General features: G+C 41.7%; 2 protein-coding genes across 3 annotated transcripts in view; one reads left to right on the top strand and one right to left on the bottom strand.

Moving 5' to 3' along the window:
• Positions 1-1,389: 1,389 nt before the first annotated feature.
• stk25b (serine/threonine kinase 25b) lies at positions 1,390-8,148 on the bottom strand. 2 transcript variants are annotated; one of them, XM_005720983.1, is made up of 11 exons: positions 8,086-8,148; positions 5,692-5,922; positions 5,537-5,593; positions 5,312-5,420; positions 3,839-3,996; positions 3,527-3,712; positions 2,965-3,110; positions 2,746-2,851; positions 2,594-2,665; positions 1,829-1,965; positions 1,390-1,734 (listed from the first exon to the last, which is right to left on the bottom strand). In XM_005720983.1, exons 3-11 carry the CDS (start codon positions 5,570-5,572, stop codon positions 1,695-1,697), a joined length of 990 nt encoding a protein of 329 aa, XP_005721040.1. In that variant the 5' UTR covers positions 5,573-5,593; positions 5,692-5,922; positions 8,086-8,148; the 3' UTR covers positions 1,390-1,694. The 2 variants fall into 2 exon arrangements, with proteins under 2 accessions (XP_005721040.1, XP_005721038.1); XM_005720981.1 differs by lacking the exon at positions 8,086-8,148 and adding an exon at positions 6,628-7,033.
• LOC102211151 (mitochondrial fission factor homolog A-like) overlaps positions 8,106-12,437 on the top strand; it is a 7,625-nt gene continuing 3,293 nt past the window's right edge. Inside the window, exons 1-5 of the mRNA XM_005721519.2 lie at positions 8,106-8,350; positions 8,947-9,167; positions 9,258-9,436; positions 11,823-11,914; positions 12,050-12,220. Coding sequence (XP_005721576.1) covers positions 8,951-9,167; positions 9,258-9,436; positions 11,823-11,914; positions 12,050-12,220 — 659 coding nt within the window. The 5' untranslated portion in view covers positions 8,106-8,350; positions 8,947-8,950. The remainder of the gene's footprint in view (positions 8,351-8,946; positions 9,168-9,257; positions 9,437-11,822; positions 11,915-12,049; positions 12,221-12,437) is intronic.

Below are 12,437 nucleotides of genomic sequence, written 5' to 3'. Positions count from 1 at the left end.
ACTTTTCTGAGCCTGTCAAGTCCTTCTTTTGACCCATTTTGCCAAAGGAAAGGAAGTTGCCTAATAATTCTGCACTCCCTGTATAGGCTAGGTTAAAGCTGATACTGATACTTGGCAGAAGTCTTGAGCCACCCCTCATTTCTTCATGGTTTTCTAGGAAAACTAGAAAAAGGTACAACACATTTTTATTAACACAATAAGGCAAAAACAGTTCTAGCAGGTCTGAAAGATGAAATGTAATATGTACCTTTATTCTTCTTTATGCTTTTTAGATAGGGTTACATGTTGGAACAAAATCGGACTTTTCCTGGTTTATAATTCCATCATTTATGACACAATCCCATCGCTGCTGGTTGAAATGCAGCCCTTGAATGGTTCATTGGTGCTGGTCGTTAAAAAAAAAAAAAGAAAACGTTCCACTGGCAATGAACAGGTGCAAGGACTGGACTGAAAAAGCAGCCAAGGTCCAAAATATGTTTTTGAAAGACGTCCTTGAGAACTACTGCTCAATAGCACTTTTGAAATTACAAAAGTCTGGCTCCTTGGGAGCAAAATATAAAGAAAAGAGGGGTGACTTAAGACTTTTGCACTGTATTTAAAATTAACATATTATGTTTCTAGGTCCATACTTTCATCTTAGACCATTATTCCAATATCTTTGGAAATCATTGTTACAAATAATCCTCAACCATCTTGTATTTGTACCCTTTTAGTTCATTGTTCTCTCTGAAACAACCTCTTCGTTTCCTTCACCCTCCCCTAAAACCAGCTTTCCTCTCAATATCGTTCTCATACACAGGCTTGTATGGCACATGGGTGGGGCTTCTGTGCTGACAGCTAAATGTATGTACCTGAAAAGACCATAATAAGGATATCGCAATGCACCATACAGAATCAAGAGTAGGAAAAAAACGTCTGAAACTGATAGCAGTCTTAAGTCTGGGCTCTTTTTAGCTCACTGATGTAATTACACTGCTCAAAACAATGAAGGTAACCTTTAATGATCCCAGTATAACACAGAATAGTACAGGGATGAAATCCCCAGAGCCACTGTTGGACTTTATGCTGGTGAAGCAGCCAAATACTCAAATACTGCCCAGAAGCTCAGCATCACGCTATCATTTTCATTTCTAAAAGCACACAAAATGAATTCACAGTGGCTTGAGGTTCCAGCCTGGCCAGGTTGATACTCCTGCAGTGAGTTGGTGTTATACTGCGAGGACTAAGTGTTCCTTTTTAAGCAGTAAACTTAAACTTTGGCCAAGTGTAATCTGAGCATCAAGCATGTAACAGCATATACATGAGAGAAAATAAAGGAAAGTATTATAGGTCCTCTATAAAAAAGAAACACGAGCCAGTAGTTAAATTAATGACACATGACAGCAAAGATAATGGAACATTTTTCATAGAATTTATTATAGTTGTTTTTTTTTCCACTAACATGGATACACAACGCTCTAACTGTCATGGCTTTTTTGTCTTAAATACTCTCCGCTCATAAAGAAAAACTGTAAAAATATTTAATTATAACTAATTAAAAGATCTCTTCAGGGGCTGGACTTGGAAGGGTGTACAGGTATGAGGGGATGGAGGTGGGTGGGGATTCGTCTGTGGTCCTTATCTGAGAAGCTGTGTGGATTTGGGGGGGGGGACTGAAAAAGGGTCGAAGGGTGACGTTACATCCAGCGAGGCTTTCACCGCGAAGACGGGGTGGTGTTGCCATTTAAAGAAAACCTAAAAGAACGACATGAAGCAGCAGGTCAGAATAAGATAAGTGTGTATTTGCTGTTTAATATTAAACAGCCCGGCTGAGACGGCGGTACATCACCTGCACACTCTCTCCATCACATGTGTAACGAGACGGTCAGAGATGCCCGGACAGGACTCCTCTGCCAGGTTGAAGGCATTCTCCAGTTCCTCAATGGCTCCTACTCCGCCGCCACTTGCCCGCCGCTTCTCCTTCAACTGGTGGTCAAGGAAAAATCAAACAGGAACGATTTAGTATGCCGTGCAGTGAGAAACTTAAAAAAACAAAAAAAACCTTCCTTCTGTTTAGAGTAAATATAATGAAACAGGTTATGTGGGGGCAAGCTTTTTATTAATATCATAACAAGACCCACTTCACTCTTATCTGTTAATGGTAAAAAACAAGGCAGAGGTTCACGGTGTCATGATGTTGGCCCTTTGTCTAAATCAGAGGTCAGCAACCTGTGGCTCGCGTTAGTCACAGGTTACAATTACTATATATATATATTGATTTATCCTCTCCCAATTTCATCCACCTGTCTGTGCCCCGTTACCCACGTGTGCTTCTTTTTTTTATCCAACTGTTTGCTAGCAGGAGCTAAAATGCCTCTTGATGCTGAAGGTTGCCGACGCCCAGTCTAAATGAATCTAAACGCTGCTGTCGGCTGCTTAATTGCCACAAGGGGTCGCCACACTAGGTAATGCTGCGTGTTTGATTTGGCAGTCTTACATTGGATGCCCTTCTTTTTGGACCCTAGTGACCTTTCAATTGTCAAGCAAATATTCCGACTACTACATTTTATCTAAATGAATCGGAGATTGTATAAAAAGCAGCAGTATGGCCTACCTCTCTGAAGGTGGGTGTTACCAAAGCAGACAAGCACTGTGACTTTGGTTGCCTTTTCACAGAATCTCCTGACTGCAAAGAGAAAACAGAGCGTAAGAAGAAAGGAAAAAAGATTCGACCTGGTGTTTCCGTCTCTGCTCATTCTGCCTTACCTCTGAATCTGTGTGCGTGTAGCCCTTCTGTAACTTGTTCATAGAAGTGGGCCTGACTGTGGGGAAGGTCCACATGGGACACTGATCTACATCACCATCAGCATCCCTGAAAGAAGCGGGGACAGAAAGAGGAAGAAGATTGAAAGGACGAGTAAACATACCCCTGACAGATACACCCTGATTGTTAATGCAAATAAGTGTGATGTTCTTGAGACTAACATGTCCGAGTCGTCAGAGCTGGACTCCTCCCCGTGTCCCTCTGATTTCCAGCGGCGGTAGCGGTCAATCAGCTCTGTCAGATAAGCTGTCTTCTTGGTGTAACGTGTGATAAACTTGTGTTTCAGAAGCTCTTTGGCTGTTGGTCTCTGTGCAGAGAAGAAATTCAGTTCGATTCAATTCCATTTATACAGCGTCAAATCACAACAACTGTTGCCTCAAGGTGCTTTATATTGTAGTGAATAAAAACATGAGGAGCATAAAAATGTACAACCAAGGGTAATATCACTCAGCCCATACAAGTTGGAGTGCTGTTGTCTACAAACATATGCTAAAGCAAGCTTTAGTGTCAAATTACTTGGAAAGGTTTTGGCGCCTTTCAAGAGCGCACTTTGGATCATGTTGGAATATTTGAGAAACAATCAGAACAATCTCTAATTCCTATTAAGGACCAGACATGCTAATCCAAAATACTTGGTAGGATAAAGAATTCATGTTCAGTTTCTCTCAGTGCAGCAGTTATTACCAGATGTATGATACTCATGTATGTTGGTGTTTTACTCACAAAACGGGGGTCTTTATTTAGACAAGCCTCTACAAATTCTTTAAAGGGTTTGCTGTAAGGGCCTTCCAATGTGGGTGGAGTGTTTTTGGGGATTAGGAAGAGGACTCTCATGGGGTGTAGATCAGAGTTGGGGGGTTCCCCTTTGGCCAACTCAATGGCGGTGATTCCCAGAGACCAGATATCAGCCTGAGTGGGTAAAGACATAAAGAGCTGTTTAAGGCATCAAAATTCAGTTCCCGTTGGTTAACAACAAAATGATGTCTCTTCATGCTCTCAGTGTACACACAGCTTGTTCACAAACGTTTGTCTCACCTTAAAGTCGTAGGCTGACTGCTTAATGACCTCCGGGGCCATCCAGAAAGGCGTGCCGACAAATGTGTTCCTCTTGATCTGAGTGTCTGTCAGCTGCCCCGCCACCCCAAAATCTGCCAGCTTCACATCACCCTGCTCTGACAAGAGCACATTGGCAGCTGGGAGAAAGGCAGAAAAGACAGACCGTTAAAATACAACCTAAAGTATCTGGGTCTGCTTTTTGTATCTGTTACAGCAGTCTGGTTAATATACCGTGCTAAAAATAAGATGAGGCCAGAACATCTGAGATAATGAGTAACAATGTTGTTACAGCTTATTCAGGCCAACTCTCACTTTTGAAATCCAAAATCATAAGAATTAATTTTGGATTTTGGAGACTGGAGTGCTGCATTTAATTTCACAAGCAACTGTAGATAAAAGGAGCACAAGAACACAAATAATACGGAGAATAAATCCACCCCACCGAGTAATACACCAAAGTTTTAAACTCCTTATTTGTGCGATTACTTAATTACAAAGTGTTACATTCTTTCATAACAAGGAAAGAACAGAGCAGAAAAGGCCCCACACACAAAAATATGTAAAAGTGTATACAATTCGCACACGCAGCATGTTGTGAGATTTCAAGCTCACAGATGGTGTTAAAAATGTACACAGCTCGTTGGCATATTTCAGTGTGTGCACTTCTTCTCTGCAGCATCTGGTTAAGGCCGGCTGTGCAGCAGCTCTCTATCACAGCGTTCAGTTGTTGACATAAAACGTTGGATCACAGCATTGAGTCTTGTACTCACAACAGCGTACACTACAAAACAGCTCTGAATTATACCCGAGTTTGTACCAGCGCAGAACTTGACAACTATGTTAGCTGTTAGCTGACACCTATGAGACTCTTTGGGTGAGTTCACACCTATAGTTTGTTTTCTCTGGTATAGTTGGTGAGTTTGTAAACTTTGAGTTCTTCCCTATGATTTGGTATCTTTTCACAAAGAGAAAAAAAAAAACACGTCAGGATGTTCAGTCCGCTCACTGGACAGATGTGTAAATATAGAAAGAAGGTGCTGTGTCCTGGACTATTAGAGAATACACAGAATTTACTTTCATTTCACGGATAGCTGCTAGCCCATACAGACCTTTGCACATCTCTAGTACCTTGCTGTATCTCTGAAAACAAAGCATACGTGCCTACAGGAATTTTTTTTTTTTTTTTTTAAATCTCAAACATGTAGCCTGGTAGTTTGTTTGGGTCAACTACCAGGAACATATTCACATCATAAATAAACTATTCTGGAGTTCATTTAGAACTGCACCAAGACAACCTCTTCCAAAGGGTCTCTGTGTGGCTGTTTTGGTCTGTGCCCGAGTGTGATAACTGGGTTCACATCTGCACAAACAAATAGCACCAAGGAGGAAAATGAACCAGAGTTTGTTTTAAAAGGACCGAACACGGTAAAGATCGAAGTGAGTGCTCATTACCTTTGATATCTCTGTGAATCTTCCTTTCAGAGTGCAGATACTCCAGCCCCTTTAGTATTTCCCTCAGTATAGTAGCAATGTAAGTTTCTTCAAGAGGTCCTGGACGGAGCTAGGATGGTGACAGTGCGACAAAAGGATTAGTTTTCCCTCTCGAGTACGAAAAGTGTACTATTGGAGGAGTTGTCTAAAACTTTGTAAGCTGCATAAAAATAGAAATCTACTTACTAGATCCAGAGCAGATCCTCCACCTAAATACTCCATGATAATCCACAGCTTTGTTCCCTGTGGGAGGAGGAAACAATTGAAGGAACAAACCACTGTATGTGTTTGTATATTTAAGCATCTGGGCAAGTGTCACTTCAGTATTTACATTATCTCACCTTCAGATATGAGCCATAATACTTTGTAACATAAGGACTGTCGCACTGGCTCAGCACCGTGATCTCCTGCTGAATGTCTTCTATCTCGTCCTCTGCCTCCTCCAGGTCTATAATTTTAATGGCCACCACCTCCTTTGTGCGGTTGTTGATGCCTTTGTAGACCTCTCCAAACGAACCCTTGCCGATCCGCTCCTGCTTGGTGAAGTACTCCTCAGGGTCCAACCGAGTATTCTGGCCCAGTGAGAGCAAAAGAGGGATTTAAGTACAGAGTATATACCACAGTGACAACCCCCTGTAGTTTAATGTGTGTGCTTATGAGTGGGCGAGTCTCAACACAGAAGCCATGTTCACAGTTGTCCCTTATCTCCATATTATAGTGTTTGCATGCGCTGCCCAAATATAAAATATGATTTATAATTAACCTTCTTATCTATGTCAGTGCCCATCTATTCAATCACATCCCTATATAATTAACTAGACTCTAGATCGAGCTTTGTGCCAGGATGTAATTTAAGAAGTGTGACTCCTGAAAGTTCAGTGGTTTTGTCTCTCCATAACAGCAGGAAATGAGCAATGATTTGCGAACAAAAACGCCTTCAAAGAAGTCACTAAGTGCAAAAAATATTATCTTAATAAAGACTTAACTCTAAACGCCCAACTCTGAAAAAAAAAAAATGTCATTACACACTCATACAAGATCAGAGATTATTATTACATATTTGTCATTTGTTGATGGCAGTCAATTGTACACCTGACTGTGACACCGACAAGAACATTATATATACATAAATTCACATCTGTGCATATTAACACTTGCTTTTATGGCCTAGCCCACCACCCGGGTTATTCATGGAAAGCCTGAAAAGCCATGGGGGTTCGGCTGGTCTTGGATAAGAAGCAGGGAGGTGACAGTTGAAGAAAAGATCATTTCTCTACCTGGTTCTGCATGTCTCGAAGGTGTGCCATCCCCTCGGCTGGTTGGACGGGACAGGGACGGCCACAGTCCTGTCTTTCAAAAGTCAATAAATTGTCCTTTCGGGTTTTTTCTCCCCTCGTATCTGTCTAGGAAGCTAGCTAGGCTGGCTAGCCAACTAGATAAACACCCAGTCTGCAGGCTTTAACGGGGCTGTCACTCCGCGCACTGTTTTCGGCCTCCGGGTAAAACGGAGGACTGAGCAGCCGAGCTACTGACCGAGAGACTCCATGAGTGTCGGTGGTCCGAAATAGAGGAGAAAAATAGCTCTTTCCGTGAATTAATAATTAATTCATTTCAAGGAGCGCTTAGCCCGTTGTTCAATTGAAGCTTGAGGAGGACAAAATAATGGCCCAGATCGAGAACGCATGCGCGTTTTTTTCTTAAATTCGTTGGAATTGTGGGAGTTGTATTTCTCCATGCTTCAGAGACACGCTTCTTCAAACCTTTCAAGTTTTTTTTCTTAACACGGTACACGGAAAAAATTAAAATAAGATAAAACTACATTCACAATTTTAATTAAAAAAAAACACGTGATCTCTTGGAAAATGGTTTTACCTACGTTCAGATCTAACCAAAGTCCCATATATATCTCTCACATAATACCATACAAGCTGCCAGACAGCATTAGAACACCACTGAGGATTCATTACATACAAAAATAGAAAATGAACAAGTTCAATTCAATTTAAAGCTGAAATAAGTTTAAATTACATTTTGTGGAAATGATTGTGTGTGTTTTCTGCGTATGATTGATAGCAGAGGAACTGGAAATTCAAATTAGGGCAAATCAAATTAACCATATGCAGACAAGTGTTATGTGGGAGTAAATCTTTGTGTTTGTCTCTGTGATGAAGATATAATAGTATAAATTTGAGCACAGTGGATAGTGTGGACAAAGACGACAACACACATATTAACAAGACTGAGTAATATCTTTTGAATGGATGAATGTTTATATTTTGTTTTGCTTTTATTTATTTAATTAAACCTTTATGCACGAGCTGTCATACATAGACATCATACCTAAAGATATCATCCAGAAACTGCTGACAATCTACAATATCTATCTACAATACAAAAGGTCCAGCTTCATTAAAATGCAAGTTTCATTTCCATCAGACTTTAAACCTGCACTCGAAGTAAACCATCTAGCCACCAAAACACCCCAGTAACAACTGGCCGGTTGGTGCATTTTTAACCCAGACATTGAAGCAAAGTCCCGCATCTTAATCGGCCCTAGTGTGACCCACACAGACTATTTACCCCACACACTTTGTTGGGATGTGGTCACCCTGACCACCCTGTTTTCTTTTTTTCCCGTGACGTTGGCTACTTTTATTTGAAATACATTTTATTTTTGCAGTTCAGACAAATTAACTTATGTGACAATAAAAATAAATAAGAGACGACCAACTTACGTAAATAAAGCAGGTTAAACTGCTAATTTTAAATGTCCATTGGTTTTCACCAACTCCTGCGGCTCTCGGTGCACTTCATAGTAACCGCCCCGGCGGTCACGCGGGGTAGCGTTAACAGCTACACCCACACTAACTAGAAGCGTTGAGAGCTTTCGCTGAGTCCGTCTCGGTTGGTCCTTTGAGGAGCCCCTGATGCTATTTGTATGACAGCCCGAACAGCGTGTTGGCGCATGTCAGTTTAAACCCAGGTGGTAAAACCATAACGGTGAGTATTGACAGGACAGACCTCTGGCTAACCAGCATGTCAGTGCAGACAGTCAGCGGCTTACAGCGCAGCGTTTAATAAGCTAAAACCGATAGCGTCGTCTGTTAACGCTTTTCAAGCATAGCGACAAGCTAGATTGCTAACATACAAGCTAGACATGGCGTCTTATGTGGATTTTCACTCAGTGACATTGAAGCGACGTGCCAGCAACAGCTTCACCTCATGTCGCTGTTATGTAACGACGTAACATGAAATGCTATTTCTCGTAGTGTACTCATTAGCTTGGACCTAAACCCACTACCTTACACCGTCTGGAGCAGATGCTTTTTGCACGGGCTAATGATCGTGTTTAAAGTTTAGGTAGCACCATTTGCTACTGAGCTAATTGGCTAAATTCAGGGTTAACTGCAGCATGTGTATTGTAAATTGGCATGTAATAAAAAAGTCAGGCAAGATATGAGCCTTGATGTGTTATTTAAAATGGGGCATTAAGTTGAGCTTATATTTTTGAACTCTTAGCTGCAGTCACACCCACACTTTGTTTGGTTAGTATCTGTATGTGCGTTTCATTTGTTTCCCATTTTGTGGGTTATCAGCTGGATGAGTGGGGCAACTTTCACTACCCCCTCTGCAGAGGTGGCTGAGATGAATCGCATCCATTTTGAGCTGGAGTATACAGAGGGCATCAGCCAGCGCATGCGAATCCCAGAGACCCTCAAAGTGGCCCCAGAGAGCCAAGCGGGATCCATACCACTTCAGCAGCCTTTGCCCACTCACACAGCTCTGATGCAGGTTCCTGAGAGGATTGTTGTTGCAGGTGAGGATGACAGTTGGCAGTCATGTTTGAGGTATTATGTTTAAAACATGTATATGCTGTATAAAAATTTCATGGCCAATTTTTCTGTAGGGGATGAAGGGGATCCTCGATTTGTATGTCCAAGAGACTTGGATCTGATTCAGTCCATTCCTCCTGTGGACCTCCTGAACATGAAGGCCCCTCCACGTGTCCTCACGCTTACCGAGCAGCCTCTGGATTCGCTTGAAACAGACCAAACTGTCAACTCGCAGCGCAATCCCAGCCAAGCGGTACGTTTTCTTTCAGAGTAATCTCAGCTTCCTTCTCAGAATATTGAATTTTCTTCTCTCGTTATATTCAAAATTTTAAGTGGATCCATAATGTAGTGGTATACTATATTTGCCCTATGCTGAAATTATGGTTCAGCCGTGTTAGTGCATTGGGACTATGCTGGCACTCCATTGGCTTGTCTACTTGCAGAGAGTGTCTATTGTCGATTGAGGCACTGTACAAAATATGTTGTACAACCGGTCTGCGGGCTACTTTTGCTTGTGCTGTTGTTGGTATGTCAGTCAGCTGCTGAGAAGAGTGAAGTTATAATCTACAAAGAGCTGAAGTGGTACTGAGTGTTAAACAATGTAAAGTATTCACTGCACCCACTGTCTGTACTTCTCATGCGCTATCTTTTGGTCTGTGATTTTTTTTTTTTTTTTTTAATTTTTAATTTTTTTCCTCACAATCCTCCCATTCCTAGTGAACTCCATTGCTGCTCCCTTCCCTGTTCCAGCCCACTTGTCAGTCAATCAGCATTTGACTAATGCAATTGGGATTTTGGAAGACTGCACATAAACATGTTTGCACACTATTTATAGCGTAGGGATAGTCCTGGTAACTAATTTCTTAGTCAAATGAACAGGGGATAAAAATGTGATTAACTGACTCGTCTAAAACTCAGATATCAAGTTATATTTGAGAACTGTATAAGGTCTAAAACTCTAAACAAAAGAGTTTTAAATCATAAATCCCATTCTTGATTTATGAATCAGCATGGTGGCACGGTGGTTAGCACTGTTGCCGCACAGCAAGGTGGTCCTGAGTTCAATTCCACCACCAGGCTGGGGTCTTTCTGTGTGGAGTTTGCATGTGTGAATGTGCGAGTGAGTGTGAATGGTTGTCTGTCCCTGTGTGTTAGCCCTGCGACAGACTGGCGACCTGTCCAGGGTGTACCCCGCCTTTCGCCCTATGACAGCTGGGATAGGCTCCAGCGCCCCCCGCGACCCTGAAAAGGATAAGTGGAAGCAAATGGGTGGATGGATGGATTTATGAATCATGCTGCTTAATTGTACGGCACCTCGCATCGTGCATTATCAACGTTACATGTTACACTCCAGACTACGAAGAAGGAAAAACACTTAAACCTATGTTAAATATAATATACAAATGCATTACTACAAAAGTAAGTTCACGTATTATTAAAATGTGACAAATTAACAGCAGAAAAACCAATGAGTTAAACAGAAAAATGTGGTGCATTTTGTCGACCATTATGAATGATGCACGCTGTTCAAAAATTCATGACAGTGGTTGTCATGAATTTTAATAAAAGTTAAAATCTAAAATAACAAAACAACAAATAATCCAGCCACCCCCCTCCCAGGCCAGGTGATTAAATATAGTCTGTACAGCAGGTCCTGGTTCTACCCCAGGGCCTCCTCCCATTAGGAAATGACCAGCAGAGCACCTTACCCAGGAGGCGTCCTCCTCAGCTGGATGCTTTTGATGTGGAGGAGCAGCGGCTCTACTCTGAGCCCCTCCCAAATGACTGAACTCCTCATTCTATTGCTAAGGAAGTGCCCACTGACCTTTTGGAGAAGGCACAATTTCACTGCTTGTATCAGCAATCTCATTCTTTTGCCTTTAAAAAAACAGTAATAGTGTTAACAAAGAGATCAGGCCGAGATGAGCAGATTTATGGCCTTTCTCAACAACGATGCGCCATCTGATGGCAGGTGGCTGCATAGCAATTTACCTGCATTTGGCTTCAATCAAAATTTAAAACAATTTAGATTATACTACTAGTACGTGTGATAATAGCAAAGAGTAGTTGTCTAGTCAAATAGTCCTGCAAATCCCAACTTTAGGGAAATGTTTATGCAAATGGACATGGTTGCAGTACCATATATTACACATCTAAAGTGAAAGATCCCCCCCACCCCCCCACAGCATTATTTCTACTTTATTAGTACTATCAGTTTAGATATTCCTTGATGGTGGTCTTGAAGGTGTTGCTGACATTTTTTATCCCAACATACTGGTCCTTGCTTACAAAAACTGCCTGGAGTCGTGGGATTTATGAGACGCAATGAAAACTGAACGTGATTATTTATTTATTTTTTAGCTTTAAGGACTGTCTTTGTGCTATGCTGCACTTCTTCCCATTTTGATTTCTCCATGGAGTATGGTTTGTGGTTCTTAAGACACAATAGAAAAATAATGCATTGGTAATTGGTGAAGTCATTAACAATCGCACATTCTTCTGTAGGAAAAACGTCAATCAGGTGGCCAAAAATCATTTTTCCAGTCAGTTTGGCTGAACTAAGTGTGGTTCATCAATCAGCAATCATGCGTTGCTGCAAACTGAGCTTAATGTTATTTCAAATTTGTATTTAACAACAGGCCAGCTTTCATGGTCGGCCTCGAAGGGAGCGCAGCACGAGTGAGAACGTATCCGGCCGTCACAGCAGTCAGATCAGCAGAGGCGATGTAAGGTACGACCACAGCCACGTTTGAAACGCTGCTTCCCCACCGCTGCCTTTCCAATGTAAAGCTTTCTTTCACTCTTGGTTGATTTATAAAAATGTCTTCTTTCTTTTAATGTTTCTCCCCACCTATCTCCCTGCCAGTGTAACCCCTTCCCCTTCTGCCCCCCCAGTCCGTTTGTGTCCTCCCCTCTGTTCCCCCGAGGATGCAAACATCAACCTGTTTACAGCTGCTGGGCTCCTGTCGTACATCCAGTCAACAACACGCCGTGCTTACCAGCAGGTCCTTGAGGTCCTCGATGACAGCCATCGCAGGTATGTTTTTTCTTTATTCATTTCTTTTTGGCTGAATTTATTACAATTCTTTGCACTAAGAAAGATTGTTAAAGAAACAGATGATTGTTGTGGGGAAATTCAGGAAAAAGTCATGAGCATGAGTTTCTTATTAAAAGAAGTGACATTTAAAACTCTCATACGTCACAGTCCTGACGTCCTGACTTGTGTACATCCCCCTTTGTTCAATGTGTAACTT

Source organism: Pundamilia nyererei, unplaced genomic scaffold (genome assembly GCF_000239375.1).
Source record: "Pundamilia nyererei isolate P.nyererei 1_Seehausen unplaced genomic scaffold, PunNye1.0 scaffold00004, whole genome shotgun sequence".
NCBI lineage: Eukaryota > Metazoa > Chordata > Actinopteri > Cichliformes > Cichlidae > Pundamilia > Pundamilia nyererei.
The sequence above is the reverse complement of the archived record's forward strand: the minus strand, read 5'-3'. Positions and strand labels throughout refer to the sequence as shown.